At 49.3% G+C, this 13268-nt stretch overlaps 2 protein-coding genes across 2 annotated transcripts in view; one reads left to right on the forward strand and one right to left on the reverse strand.

The window, feature by feature from the left end:
* The window catches only part of PPM1G (protein phosphatase, Mg2+/Mn2+ dependent 1G), a 28626-nt gene extending 18136 nt beyond the window's left edge, over positions 1 to 10490 (reverse strand). Inside the window, exons 1-3 of the mRNA XM_049819449.1 lie at positions 10386 to 10490; positions 9726 to 10055; positions 4398 to 4467 (exon numbers count right to left, since the gene is read on the reverse strand). Coding sequence (XP_049675406.1) covers positions 4398 to 4467; positions 9726 to 10055; positions 10386 to 10490 — 505 coding nt within the window. The remainder of the gene's footprint in view (positions 1 to 4397; positions 4468 to 9725; positions 10056 to 10385) is intronic.
* Positions 10491 to 10870: 380 nt separating this feature from the next.
* The window catches only part of NRBP1 (nuclear receptor binding protein 1), a 42143-nt gene continuing 39745 nt past the window's right edge, over positions 10871 to 13268 (forward strand). Inside the window, exons 1-2 of the mRNA XM_049818910.1 lie at positions 10871 to 10976; positions 11221 to 11443. Coding sequence (XP_049674867.1) covers positions 11237 to 11443 — 207 coding nt within the window. The 5' untranslated portion in view covers positions 10871 to 10976; positions 11221 to 11236. The remainder of the gene's footprint in view (positions 10977 to 11220; positions 11444 to 13268) is intronic.

Genomic DNA, 13268 nt, shown 5'->3' on the forward strand with positions numbered 1-13268 from the left:
GTTGATATGTTTTCCCTCTCTTCTCCCTGAGGGTGCTGCATAATATTGAGCAGCGCTGGTAAACGCTGGCCAGGGCCCAGCACAGTGCAGTAAGTTGTGCCTCTTTGGAATAGCCACAGCCTTTTTTTTTTTTCCCCCAAACATTCTGTCACTTCATCAGGATTCTGTAGTTGTTCAGGAGTGAAGTTCCAGACCATTGGAGGTGAGAAGTTCTCTAGATACCTGCCCATACTCTCCCAGATGCCATGCCATGGCACCCATAACCATACTCTCATGGAGCCTGGGTCATATTCCTAAATTGCTTGTTAACCCTAGACAAAACTGAAGCAATATTCCTAAGAAATACCAATAGAAATATTTTAAGTACCCAAGGATGTTCAAGTTACTGAGAAGTTATTGTAACAAGGGAGAAAACATCACAGGAGAAGGTAGTGAAGGTGCCATTCTGTATTGCCTCCACAAAAAACCTCTCAGAGGAAGAAGTATAATTGTTAATTGTCTCCATGAGAGATGGTACCCGAAGTACAGTAATGGCTTCAGTACAGAGCCCAAATACCAGATTAAGCTCAAGGTCAGTGTTTTAATAACAAATCTCCCAGGCAAAACATCACTAATCGCTATAGAGCACAGCAAACTGCAAAAGCCAACACCAATCTTTAACATATACAGCAAAAAAGGAGCATGGCACATATCAGATAAACTAGTACTGAGAACAGATGAATCAATATCGTGACCCACAACTGTTAACAGATATAAATCCCTTCTAATACGCTCTGGTCAATCTGTTATTATCTCAAACCCTTTGGGCCCCATATTGGGCACCAAAAAAGGACTGTCATGGTTTAACCCCAGCCAGCAGCTAAGCACCACACAGCTGCTTGCTCACTCCCTCCCCAGCGGGATGGGGGGAAGAGAGTTGGAAGGTTAAAAGTGAAAAAACTCATGGGTTGAGGTAATAACAGTTTAATAATTGAAATAACACCTCCACTAATAATATTATAATAAAAAGGAAAATAAAGAGAGAGAAATAAAACCCAAGGAAGACAAGAGATGCAAATGAAAACAACTGCTCAGCACCAACCGATGCCCAGTCAGTCCCCAAGCAGTACGCCCCCTGCCCACCTCCCCTTAGTTTTATTGCTGAGCATGACGTCAAACAGTCTGGAATATCCCTTTGGTCAGTTGGGGTCAGCTGTCCTGGCTGTGTCCCCTCCCAACTTCTTGTGTACCCCAACCTCCTTGCTGGCAGAGTGATAGGAGCAGAAAAGGCCTTGACCCTGTGTAAGCACTGCTCAGCAATAACAAAAAACATCCCTGAACTATCAACACTGTTTTCAGCACAAATCCACATCATAGCCCCATACTAGCTACTATGAAGGAAATTAACTCTATCCAAAACCCAGCAAACCAGCCAAAACCAGCACAATGACCAAGAACAGGGCAAGAGAGATCCATCACTCTGCATACAAACTGGGAAAAAATCACAACAGGGCTTGCTGTATTCAAATTAAACACCCTGGTAGGAGCAAAAAGAAAACCCCACTGTGATATGTTGATCTCCAAAAAGGGGGAGCTATCTGTCAATAAAGACACTTATTAGGAGGAGATTAAAACAAACAGCTAAAAGGATAAAGCTAAAAGGATAAATGCTTCAGTCTGAGATGACATCTTCTGAAGAGCTACTAGTCAGCTACCTACTCAGGCTGACCTTTTTAATAAGGACTATTGCAAAAAAAGGCATTAAACTCTCATTTACAAATTGGCAGAATTAGATAAGTCAGTTCTAAATGAGAGCAAGAAATTACAAACTGCAGTATGTAACCTTCCAGTTGAATCTGCTCCATTGTCACAGAACTGAAAGGCATACATATCATAAAAAAAAATAAAATTGAAAAGCCTCAGTATGTGGTGGAAAATGGGTTCACAACACTATAGACCAGCATATCTGGTATGTGAACACAGCAAACAGTAAAAATTGTAATAAATAGAATTAGCAGATACATGGATACATACGGTAGGATGGGCAGGGGTTAAATATACAACAGAGAATGTCACAAACTGGTCAATATTTTTTCAAAGATTCAATAAGCAGGAGGAAATAGGCAGTTTAGTTGATCTACTCCATATAGATTTTCAAAAAGCTTTCAAATAAATCATCAAATGTTTTACATGCTAAGCTGCCATGGGAAAAGAAGTAAGGTTTGATAGAAGCAGACAGTTTTCAAAACAGAGGATGGCCATTGGCAGAGTTCTTTGAAGACTTATGTTGTTCAACATATACATAAACATTCTCGAAAAGAGGTCAGTAAGAAGTGATGGATCATTCAGAGCGATCAAAACTAAAATAACTTGCAAAATTTAACAGCGGGATCTTGCACTTTTACGTGATATTGGCAGACGAAATTCCTCACTGACAAAGGCAAGAACATGAACAAAAGACAAGACAACCAACCTCCATATTCACGTTGGATGGACTCAAACCCATCTATCACCACTTAAGGAAAGACCTGGAAGAAACTGGGAACAGAGTTCTAAAAATGTCACCTTACAGTTTATTTGTATCAAAACAGCTAAATGCTGTTAGGAATTGTTAGGAAAGGAACTGAGAACAAAGCAGAAAACACTTATGTCACAATAAATTCACAGTATATCTAATTTGAAAGGTATAGGCAGTTCTAGTCAGCCTAACTAAAAGCATGTCGCAGAATTAGATTATGTCCACACACAAAAAAGGACAAATATAATCACAGCTGTGGTACGATATAATGTTTGGAATCTGTGGCTATGTCCAACACCAGTAGCCTAATGAGTTCCATGGCCCAGGCATTTTATCACCTATGCTAAAAATTACTAGAATGATCCATGGTGCAATTTTGGCATAAGCTAGTTAGCACATTCAGAGACCAACAGACAGTTTGGAAGCAGCCACACTATGCTAAACGCTAAGACAGTTTAACAGCATCAGTGTGGCCAGAGTGTGCCAACTGAGCTGTCGTGGTTTAACCCCAGACAGCAACTAAGCACCATGCAGCTGCTCATTCACTTCCCCCCCACCCAGTGAGATAGGGGAGAGAATCAGGGGAAAAAAAAAGTAAAACTTGTGGGTTGAGATAAGAACACTTCAACAGAACAGAAAGGAAGAAAAATAATAATGATGATAATAAATAATAAAATGACAACAATAATAAAAGAATACAAACCAAGTGATGCACAATGCAATTGCTCACCACTTGCTGACTGATGCCCATTTAGTTCCCAAGCAGCAATCCCCCCCTACCCCCGGCCAACTCCCCCCCACTTTATATATTGGGCATAATGTCACATGGTATGGAATATTCTTTTGGCCAGTTTAGGTCAGCTGTCCTGACTGTGTCCCCTCCCAACTTCTTGCGCCCCTCCAGCCTTTTTGCTGGCTGGGGATGAGAAGCTGAAAAATCCTTGAGTTAGTATAAACACTACTTAGCAACAACTGAAAACATCAGTGTGTTATCAACATTCTTCTCATACTAAATCCAAAACATAACACCATACCAGCTACTAGGAAGACAATTAACTCTATCTCAGCCAAAGCCAGGACATGACCTCAGGGCCACAAAATGGGTGCTGCTGTTATTTAATAGTACAGATTCAGATGTATGACCAGAGACAAGTCTAGGACTCTTCTGACTGGAAGAAAGGACATGAAGTCCAAAATTATGAAAGTGAAAAGTGGTAACAGTGATTATTCACTAATTTCTCGTAAGTGTTGGGGATATTCCAGTGAAATTATCAGGCAGCAGATTTAGATCGAAGTCTTTTTTCAAATACAGTTCTACACAAAACATCCTATGCAAATAACCTCCAAACATATAAACCTGGTTTAAAATGCAATTAGACAAATTCACGAAGTTAGTTCATCAAGAAGACTCAAGCGTGTCTGTAAGATCGAATGGCTGTAACATCTAGCTCAGGGCGCCCTTACGTGGGGAATGGAAGCTGGATGTCAGGGAATGGATCTGCCTGTTCTGGTTTTTTACTGTTTCCTTGGGCAACCAGTACTGGCAACTACCAGAACATACTGACTAGAGTCAGACCTTTGGTTCAATCTCATTTAGTTTTTCTTACTGCCACTCTTCTGTGATTATCCTGTCTAGCTTATCCACCAAGAAAACAGCCATTCTTAAAACTTTTAGAAGACAGAATGCAAATCTCATTTCAATTTCGTATCAACTCACAACCTTCCTTCTAGAAAACCTAAGAAACTTTCAGAACCTTAGTCAGTGACATCTATCAAAAAAAATGCTTCCCAAGAAGGAGCAAATTTCTAATGATAGATAGATGCTTGGCCCAGCAGCCACTAAGCAGCCTAGAAGAGCCACACTGAAGGACTCTGGAGAGAACACAGGGGATGCAGTTACCTCCGTGTCCATCGTAGACTGAGAACATGGCTGTTTCACTGTCCAGCTCGGGTATGCAGTTGTGTGCATCCTGAAAGAGAGAGCAAAAGCCTGGAATGACTTGGATTGTACCAGACCCCGCAGAGAAGTGGGAGAAAGGAGCAGGGAGGCTATGGGCACTGACACAGGGATTCTCAAATCCAGAGGGAGAGCAAGAACAGTAAGAAAGCCTCCTCTCATATTCTCAAAAGCTTACCTGGTGAGCACTCATCTTCAAAGAGGGGACATGGATTTTTAACGTTACGGTGCGCTCTATGCTAGAGCAGTAACCCAGCCTTGACATCATGTGATTGTACCAGAAACACCTTCAGATCCTCAGTACAACAACTCTAGATATGGCCAAGCTCAAGCCAGAACCAAATCCCTCTGTTCACGGTACTTGTAAGGCCTGTGTTACTGTAGAAGCTCACAGTCCTTAAAGAACATGAGGCAGCAAGCTGTGCTCTATTGCACAAACTGGTACTTAGGCTGAGGGCTGCCTAGCCCAGCGTAACTACAAAAATACAAGTTATACTGGTACCAATACACTAGAACTTCCCCTTGCAGACAAATGCAACTCACCTATGGAGTCTGGCCATTCCCACAGTTCTTGCCAAACAAGAGCCATGCAAACTGAAAAGCCATGCTGATGCACTGACAAAGCTAGAAGGTCAAACACAGAGCCTCCTGACCTCATGCCTTCAACCAGCCATAGCTTTGCCTTTGCTTGTCCTGATGAATATGGTCACAGACAGCAGCAGTTGTCTACCTGAACACCCCAATAAAAGGCAGCCTTGCAGGACACAGGATTACCACATCCAGTGAGAACAACAACCGGGCTGGAAAACCTTCTCTTGGGACAAAGGCTCCTTCCTGCTCTTCTTGCCACGTGTGATGCTCCAGGAAGGCACTGCTGGCCTCAGGCACAGCTACCTGACAAGCAAGGCAAAGAGCTTGGCCTCTTTCAAATCTCTTTTAATCAGTAAAGCAAAGGACAAGCAACTCATCAACTAACAGTGCAAAAACCAAAGTATGAACCCAGGTATCACTTCCTAAGGTAAGACATAAGTCTTCGTTCTTGCAACTCTCCAAAAACTCTGAGAATCTCTGGGGCCAAATGAGAGGGAAGGTGTGTCCTAGGGGCATTTTGGGCTTAAATATCAAACTGTGTCCAGCCTTTCCCTGTGCATGCTCCCAAACTAGAAAGATCAACAACATATAAGCTATATACGCTGAGAAACCTTTGTCTCCACAAGGTCTCTCAAGAACAGAAGACTTTGAAGGTGGCAACACCCAGATTTTACAGCCAGGTGCCTGACCTCTTTCACCCTACAGGTAAGCAAACACAACTCAGCTATTTCAACGCAAAGCCTAGAACTGATGGAGTGAATCTTTCTCTTAAACCCTCCCCCTGCCCAACTAATCTCCTAACATTCCTTAAAGTTCAAGCCCTAACCTACAACTTACAGCCTGACCACATCCCACATACTTTTGTTCAAGAACAATCATGTGATACTTTAAACAACATGATCTAGTCTCTCTGCTGTGGCTGAAGTTCATCACCTTAAAGTTGAATGTGCTACAGTTGCCCCAAAACACTGTGCTTACTCCAAGACAGCTGGCTTAAAGATTGGAGGCGTCCATACTGCCCAGCCATAACCCAAAATTTCTATACACACACAGAGCTACACTTGCTGCACAGCCAAGCAACTGTTGAGCTCTTCTACTTTTTTACTGTAGGACTCCTTGAATAAGAGCTTTTTGCCCTCCAGAGTCCCACAATCTTATAAGAAGAGAACTCCATTCCCCTGCAATTTCTATCAAGTGGTAAGGAAAAGAGAAAAAGAGAGGTTCTGGGTTTATGCAGGACTTAGTGCAATGAAACTCCTGACACTGTGATGAAAACAGCATCTGAACAGGCAAATCACAATCTTGGTTCAAAAGGAAAAAAACGACTCTGAATTATAATGTAGGAAATTTAACCAGAGAGCTCACTGGAGATAGTGAATGGAAATAAGAATAAACAAGGAACCAGCATTTTTATGCTCACTTTTCAGAGCATTTACAGAAGCTACTGAGACAGCAAAACCACAACAAAGTAACTGGGATAAGTCCCAGGTGACTAAACAGCAGTTTAATTAGAGTAAGTAACGCAAATGCTGCTGGAGAGGAAACCCAATATTGGCAGCAAAAACGGTCTCATCTCTATTTGTAGAGCACTCGCCACTTGTCCTGACCCTGGACCAGGGCATTGCAGTCAAGGAGGGCAGAAAAACAAGGCCAGCACATGTTGGTGGGAGATGGTTCAGCTCCCATGCTGTGCACAGGGTTTGCTCTACACTGCTCCTAGCATAAGTGGCAGTGGCTCCACAAGCTGTGCTACACTCAAGTACCTGGCATTTTCAACACTACAAGCAGTTCAGAGGGCATCTGACTGACCACTAAGACCACCTTGTGCTGCCAGCAAAAGAGGCTGTCATTTACAAGTCTCCATCCCCGCTTCCAGGCCTGGTAAGCTCACTGCAGCAATTGTCCTCCAAGTAACCATGATCTCATGGTCCTCAGACTGAGCAAGAGCTCACAAAGCCTGTATGCCAGCCTTCTGCTATCTAGCCTTCCCCTCAAGGATGGGATTCTAGGTCTCCCCCAGCTACCTCACTGGTTACTATGGCAGTACTGAAAAACAGTACATTTGAAACATCAAACATCAAATTCAGTTGAAAATTAGCAAACAAGTTAAAACTGAGAGTTAATTTGACAAATCTCTATATTTTGAGCCAAATTCTTGCATTTTTTGAAGTAAGAGCTTTTTTTTCTGAGCCCAGGAATGAAGCTGCGCACAGGGGTTGCTGGATGTCTCATTTTGGACATATGGTCAGAACAGCACCAAAGAGCTCAGAGAGGCCCCATCCAACTACTTGCAAAGTGCCTCCTGCACCTTTCCCTGTATCCCAGAGCACTCCTCTCTGTACCACAAAGCCATCTTCACCTTTTTCCCTTATCTGATTTGCTCATAGTACCTAATGCTATTTTTTTGGTATCCTTATCCTTTGGGTCCCTCATCTGCCCCAAACATTTCCATACTCACAAAGCAACCTCTCTGGACTAAGAACAGATTTTTATTATAGTATTTCTTCAGGGCCCTGTATACCTACCTCACTTGGGGCTCCTAAACAGACAACTCCTTTACACAAATTTCTGCTACTGAAAAATGCCTGTGTCCTACCACTTGTACACACTCTTACTGGCTTCACTACCATAACTAAAGCCATAAGTGTAAACATTTGCTCAGAACTTTCTCCAAGCCTTACAGAAGAGCAACAGTACAATTAAACATGAAGAAAAGGAAAAACCACAAACCAAGACAAGACACAGAGAATAACACAGCCCTGGAACGCAAGAAAATGCGAAAGAATTTCTGCCGAGCTGTATGTGCAACAATGCATGCTTCTATCCCATCACAGACTTAGAAGCAATTTGCAGCAAGTTCAACTTGTAACACAAGTGCTCCAGCCATCTTCTCATTTCTTGTGATAACACAGCAAAACCATGTCTACACCAATGGCCTCAGTATTCCTTCTGCCAACAGGGAGATAAGCCAAAGATGTTGGCTAGTGCAGAAAACACAGCTGCAAGCTCTGGGCCTCATCCAATTTCTGTAAAGGTCAACAGCAGCAAGAACAGAACTCAAATAAGTGAAATTAGGAGCCAATGTCCCACCTGTGGGAGGGCTATTTTAGCCTACCAGCATTATAAATAGGGGCAACTCTCTGCTCTCCCTCATCCAGGTCTGCCTCCTTAAACCACTTTTGGCCTCTGTGCACCAAGGATGCCAGAACACTGCCTGCATTCAGCTTCTTACACATGAGCTAATCGCCTTGCAGAGATTACACTGCACATCACCTCACTGTTCCAGTAATGCCTCTGTGCCACCATTTCACCCCTCCAGAGGTCACTAGGATGGACCAGCTGAGACACTATCAGTCACAGTCAGCTTAGCACACACATACTCTGAGTGTATCTTAAGAGCACAAGCACCAATTCTCCTGCCTCTTCTACCCTGGAATACAGAGCTCACAGTTTCAGAGGGCCCTGATGCACACAGAAAGGAGGAAACACCTGGTCACTGTTTTGTCACTAGCAAGACTGCTGTAACATTTCAGTAGCAGTAAAGTATCTGATAGCACAGCTCATGAAACTGTATTTGCAAAAAATCAATCCCCGACAGTCTGAATGAGGCATCCTCTCCAAACTAGCCAAAGGGCTACAAACAAGACGGCTACTTTACTGTGTTCAAAGAAGATGTACCCTGGGGGTTTGAGAGACCAGTATTAATCCTCATCTAATTTAGCCTGTTTGCCGGCTGCCTGGAAGGGAAAATAAACCAGCAGATTAATTGTACTTATGGAGGGTGTTAAATGCAAAGAACGAGTAACGGCTGGCCAGACAGAGAAGTAGTCCCAGCAGCTCGACATTGCCCTCATACAAGCACCTTTACAAAGTAGTTCCACCCCCCCCAGCCCCTAGGAGGAGCGTGGGCAAACACCTGGCTCCCACAGCCAGGTATTTATCTTGCAATACTTAATTTGTCCCATAACGAGCCTAGCTGATATGATGATAAAGGCAGGACTGGCTACAGGAGACTGGGAGCAGCAATAAGAATTCCTCCAATACATTTGCCTAGAGAAAAAAAAACCCCAAACCACGGAGAGAGAGAGACTGACACTTCATTTCTGCCTGGAAGGAAAAGCAGGGATTTTTGCCTGGGGGGTTTTCATTTGCTTTCGCTCAGTGCTTCATCCCGAGCACTAAACTGCCCTTTCCTCGGCTTTTTCGCTCAAGTCTCTCACTCCCCGCCGGGATTTCTCCGGGCTGTGCGTACCGGGAGCGCCCCCGATGAGAAGCCGCGTGGGGCCCCCACGAAGCGAGGTGCCTCCCCAGCGGGTCACCACGGCAGCCGGGACCAGCGACAGCCTACCGGCGTTCCGGCGAGGCCACGGTAGCACCAGGAGAGGCAGCCCCCTCCCCGCTCCGACGGCGCGGGCACCGTGGCCTCAGCGCCTGGTGCCCGCGGGAGGAAGGGACCGACCACCACACCCTCCCTATACGCCCTCGTCCCTCCGGTGGCCGCCGGCGGGGCCGCCGCGCTGCCCCGCCTGACGGCGCAGGACACCGAGGAAGGGCTGGGGGTGAAGGAAGCCTCGCCGCCAGGCTCGCAGCTGGAGCCGCAGCTCCGGGGTCTCCGCGGCAGCCCGCGCCCGGCGCCGCCGGCCACTCCGCCCCGGGGCCCGCGCCCGGTGCCCTGCTCACCTCCATGGAGACGCGCCAGCCCTGCATGGCGCTGAAGCCAAAGTGGAGCGGGCGCGGCCCGAGCCCAGCCCCGTCCCCTGAGCTCTTCACCGTGTTGGGCTGCGACAAGTAGGCGCCCAGGGCGCCGCGGCGGCCTCCGCCGGCGGACCACGGCCCGCGGCGCGGCGGCCCTGCGCGGAGGGGCGGGGGCGGCGGCCGGGCCGCGCGCGACCGGACCGTAGCGGGCGGCGGCGGGCGCGGGCGGCCCAGCGCGGGCGGCGAGGCAGCGAGGGCGGCGGAACCACCCACCAACGGGCCGCCGAGCGGAAGTCGCGCGGCCGGAAGCGCGGGCTATAGAGTCGCCACGGGGGGTGGGGGGGGTGGGGGGACGGCGCTCAGCCCGCGCGGCCGCGGCACAGAGGCCGGAAGCGCCTACCATAGAGAGGAGCGGCCGGCGGCTAGCGCGGCGCAGGGGGGGCCAGGAGCGCGCTCCGCTCGGCGCCTTCGGACCCGCGGGGCTCGGCCGCCGCCCCCCGCTGCCCCCCCCCCCCCCCCAAGGGCTGTCAGCGGCGCATGGGCCCGGCCCGGGACTGCCCGGCACGGCCCGCCTCTAGCTGCGAGCTGCGCTGCAGCTCCCTCCGTACCCCGGCCGCGGGCACCCCCAGGCGAGCCGAACCGCACTCGGGGGACTGCGGCAGCCCTTCGATGGCCCAGCTCACCCTGCCGCCCCGGGGTGACGGAGAGGGTGGCCGCCCCCGACAGCTGCGCTTCAAGCATGCTCATCATATGGCGGGAAGGGAGGAACAGGGCACTCGGGACCGGCGGTACCACCGCCTGCCTGTGGCGTGGGGCGACTCCACGCCCGCCCGCCCGGCGGAAACACACCTCTCCCACCCCAGCGAGGGGCCCAGTGCGCGCCCCCCCCCGCACCGTATAGAAACTCCGTCCCGCCCACCGACCAATCAGCAGAGGCTGACGGCCCCTTTCTCGGGCTCTCATTGGCTATCGCACGGAGCCAAGCCGCCCCGCCCTCCCCGCCCCACTTCACGGCCTTTCACGCAGGGAGCGCGCGGGCGCCCCCTATGGTATTATATACCCCGAGCTCCGCCCACTGGCCAATTCGTGGAGGCTGACGGCACGCTCCTGGGCTCTAATTGGCCGTCGGGCGGGAGGTCCTGCCCCAGACGGTGCGTTACGCAGCGCGGCAGTTGGCGGCGGCCCGTCGGCGGAGTAGCGACGCGCTTGGGGACCGGGAGGTGCCGGGCGAGCCCGGTAAGGATGCGGCACCCCCCATTCCCTGCGCTTCCCCCCCCCCCCCGCCCCCCCACTCCCCCGTCCCTATGCTGTCCTCCGCTGTGTGCCGGAACCGGCTCGGTCGGGCGCCGCCAACAGGCCCGGGGCGCGGCCGCGGCTGACAGGCCCAACGGGCGCGGCCCGGTCCGGCCCGCCGGGCCTGGTCTGGCCTGGTCTCCCAGCCACCTCGCCTCGCCTCATGGCCCACGCCTCTGGCCCGCAGGTTGTGTGACCGCAGCATGTCGGAGGGCGAGTCCAAGCAGGTGCCGAGCGGCGGCTCCGACTCAAAGCCCGAGTCCGCGTCGTCTGGCCCGGGAATGACTTCGGTATCTGCGCCGGTGACTTCCGCGGCGCCCCCGGAGGAGGAGGAGGAGGAGGAGAGCGAGGACGAGTCCGAGATCCTCGAGGAGTCGCCCTGCGGCCGCTGGCAAAAGAGGCGCGAGGAGGTCAGTACCGGGGGCCGGTTCCCGGGGCTGGACCGCTGGGATGTGCGGGGAAGCCCCGACCGAGCCGGGCGGGGCGCGGGACCCGGGCGGCCCCTTGTCCCGCCCCGCCGGCTGTCCTCCTTCCACCTGTCCCCGGGTCGGCACGGACCCCAGCGGCGAGGGTCCGTCAGGCTCCCCGGGCGGCAGGGAGGTGGATGGCCTTTCACGAGCTGCGGGACCGTCTGTCCTTGGGCTTGGGCACATTGAGGCCAGAGCGCAGCGTGCTTTTTTCCCTGCATATTCGTGCTGCAGGCTCTTCTGTACATCAGGGCCCGCTGTTGGTGTGGTGCTGAGTGGGGAGCGTCTCCAGCACTCCTCATTTTGCAGATCTTTTGCTCTGGGAATAAGGAAGAGCAGTGACTAGACAGGAGTGTGAAGTGAACAGTACCTGCTACGGAGGCAGCCAGTTACCTGGTCTCATCGGCTTTTGAATTATGCTTTGGTTTGCTTTGAAGTCTTCAATTAGGGTAAAGCATAGCCGGTTCATGCAGGCTTGTTTCTTGGCTTGTCCTATTCATATTCACTTCTCAGTGCATGTATCAGCGTTGTCCTGTGTGAAGATGCAAGTAGATCAGATATTACTGTTCTGGACCTCTCCCTCCTTCTGCTCTTTGCTGTCCTTTGTTTATCTTATCGGGGGCTGTCTCCACAAACTGGTTTCTGCTTCATGTTGGCTCAGTGAAACATGCTCTGGCTGGGCAAGCTGTATAGCTGTGGTAGTTGCTGAAAGACAGAAAATGTTCACTCCAACGCTGCGGCACAAGTGCTGATATAGCTTTTCTCAGCCAAGTCAGGGCTGAGCCTAGAGGTTCCTCTGCTTTATCCATTATTGTAGACACAGTAGTTCAAACTAGGGTGGTGGTGAAAGAGTCACTTATTTTGATGTAAATTTGGAGGGCAAAGTAAGGTCAAGGATTTCCTGCAGCTCCTTATGTTTGCTTGCTGGAAAGCTGTCTTGGTTTTGTTAACGTAAGCCAAATCCTAGCATGGTGTAGTAAGAATGTGCCTTTTCTGGTGAAGCTGTACTGTTTGGGTTGCAACAGGGAAGGTATCTGTATGAAGTGTTAATTCTATCCTCCACAATATATTCCTTACAATAACCTGAAGTGCTTTTTCTTGTGAGCTGTGCTGAACTGGCACATGTTGGGGAACAAAGCTGATGTTCAGTTTGTGTATTATGTGTCAATATGTTTTATTTAATACTGATCATTTTGACACAGAAAGATAAATTTCCTTCCAGGCTTTTCTGTACTTTCCTACATAAAAAGTAAGGCTTTTTATACTAGAGTCTAGTATTTTCTTTGGATTTTAGTTTTCCCATCTGCAGCCAAATTAAGGCCCAAACACAAGAAGCTCCTTAAAATTTTGGTCTGGCTAAAATACTGCCTTCTGGCTTGAGAATGAGAGTGGCTGGTTGGTTTGAAGGCAAGCTGCCTCTGTATGCTAGACATATGAGCTCTGTTCCACCTTACAGATAGAGGAATGACTGTTGAAGGCCACAAAACAAATTGTTGACTGACCTGGAGTAAACTCGGGGCCTCTGATTCTCAAGCCTTCATCCGTCAAGGTTGTACTGCCCCCTCGCAGGAACTGCTGATTCGGTGTCTGACTGATACCGGCTGCAGTTGCCCGCGCGTGGGCCTTATGTTTCATGTGTGTATGAAAAACACACGCTTGTAGTGATCATGCAGTGAAATTCTGTTTTGTCTCTTAATTTTGCATGTAAATTTGTGTCTCGATTAGACTCAAGTTTGTGGAGTGGCGTTCATTCACTTTACCTGTATTA

This window comes from Accipiter gentilis, chromosome 16 (assembly GCF_929443795.1).
Source record: "Accipiter gentilis chromosome 16, bAccGen1.1, whole genome shotgun sequence".
In the NCBI taxonomy this organism is placed as follows: Eukaryota; Metazoa; Chordata; class Aves; order Accipitriformes; family Accipitridae; genus Astur; species Astur gentilis.